The sequence below is a fragment of the Leiobunum rupestre genome, chromosome 4 (assembly GCF_980474605.1).
Source record: "Leiobunum rupestre chromosome 4, qqLeiRupe1.1.hap1, whole genome shotgun sequence".
NCBI lineage: Eukaryota > Metazoa > Arthropoda > Arachnida > Opiliones > Sclerosomatidae > Leiobunum > Leiobunum rupestre.
In genome coordinates this window covers 2,605,716-2,607,479 of record NC_143387.1, presented here as the reverse complement: position 1 = coordinate 2,607,479, position 1,764 = coordinate 2,605,716, and the positions used below count along the sequence as shown (strand labels likewise).

Genomic DNA, 1,764 nt, shown 5'->3' with positions numbered 1-1,764 from the left:
CATAAATTGGAAATTAATGGGCTCTTCGAGTTCGTCCGAACTGACCGCTATTCTGATACGACTATAACCCTGATTTTCATCGGTAATTTCGTTTAATAGGGATTGGAAAATTTCGTTTAATTGGATTTCTATTCGCGCGTGGTTGAGATCGTCCAAATTTTTGAACTCGCACTTGAATTCTAAAGTTTTACATTTGTATTTTTTGGAAGTCCGAGAGATAATTTTAGTAACCGAATAATAGTTCTCAGGTCGAAACCTGGTGCTTAAATCGAGAGGGGCTTCTTGAGTCATTGTAATTTACGAATTTCGTCGTAGCGTTGAGTCACTTCCCTCAATAACCGCAGGACGTCGTGAATGTCTCTTCTGCCGTATAGGGTCAGCGATTTTGCAAATGAGGAACCAGAATTTTTGGTCAAGCAAGTGTGACCAGTGGCCTGGCTATGGCGAATTTCTATTTTATCACCCTCAGTTAGGTAAACGGCGTCTTGGTCCTTGACGTCTTCTAAGGCTGCTTTAAGCTGGGGTCCTGATTCTAGTTTAACGCATACACCCTGTTTAGTCGGTTGCGGAAGACTGGATGCTACGTGCGTGGCGTAACGCCTTATATCTATATATATTTTTTGGTCAAAGGTCGCTATTTTAACGCCCAAATCTCCGAGCTCGGAGAATTCTAATACAATATCGTGCCAAGTGGTATTCTTTGTTAATTTTTCTTGGTCTTGGTTAGCCCCTTTCCCCGCGAATAATTGTCGAGGTTTATTTTTTTTAATTACTTCGCCGACTTTTGATTTTCTAGCGTATACTTCGGGCAACTTCACTGGTGCTGTTGGGGGAGTGTCATAATCGAGCTTAATGTCGTCTCGGGCTGCCTAAGACATATAGAGATTAAAAACTAATCTCGCTTAAAAAATTTCAAAAACATAATTACCATCTTGCTGATCTTCTTGAGTCGTCGGGGGAGAGTGAGGGCGGTGTTCGTCGCTTCTGCGAAATTGACCGTTGCGCGGTTTCTTTTATACTCGCAAGGTAAGGGGGGGAAAGAACAAAATAATCGCGTGACAGTCCTATTGTCAATTTGTCAAAATGATTAATTACTTAACGAAAGCGGAATGAACCGGTTCTACCATGACTATGCGAAAGGATTGTTCACTAACGCATTTCCAGCGCGACTCAATTTAATTCGATGACATAATTAATAGGTTTTTCTCTCGGTATTGTCACTAAAGGTATTTGCGCCGCTAAGTTATTTCTACACCTGCTCAATCAATCAAACCTGTCACCACTTTAACAATGCCCGAGTATAGCGAGCCTGGGAATTCCTTTAAAGGAGTACTGACCTTTTTTCGCGCCAAAATACCAACCAATCGGCGCCATTTTGAATAATTTCGCGCCAGCCAATTAGCGCGCAGTACACGCGCGTGGTAACCACGTGGTTCCCGCGCCGCGTAGTTACGCGCCAGCCAATCAGCGCGCAGGTAACCACGTGCTCCCCGCGCCAGCCAATCAGCGCGCGCGCCACTCTCCGGAGGTCAATGACCTCGATCCCCGAGGAAAATGCCGACCCCCCCGCGCCACCTGCCGGAAGGGGGAAGGAAGCGGGGACTTCCGGTGCCGACCCCCTTTCTACCTCTACATTGAAAAACCCTGATGATTGTGGACACTCCTACTCGCATGGACCTCCACTATTCGTCCGAAATGTTTCGTCCATCAATGCTATCTAGAGGTGCGTTTATCAGCAATTAATTTTAATTTGTTTCACCTGTA

General features: G+C 45.0%; 1 protein-coding gene across 1 annotated transcript; it reads right to left on the bottom strand.

Annotated features, from left to right (window-relative positions):
* Window positions 1-287: 287 nt before the first annotated feature.
* LOC149945884 (uncharacterized) lies at window positions 288-936 on the bottom strand. The gene is made up of 2 exons (XM_090170628.1): window positions 929-936; window positions 288-869 (listed from the first exon to the last, which is right to left on the bottom strand). The coding sequence occupies exons 1-2, from the start codon at window positions 929-931 to the stop codon at window positions 288-290; spliced, it is 585 nt and encodes a 194-aa protein (XP_090026754.1). The 5' UTR covers window positions 932-936.
* Window positions 937-1,764: the final 828 nt, after the last annotated feature.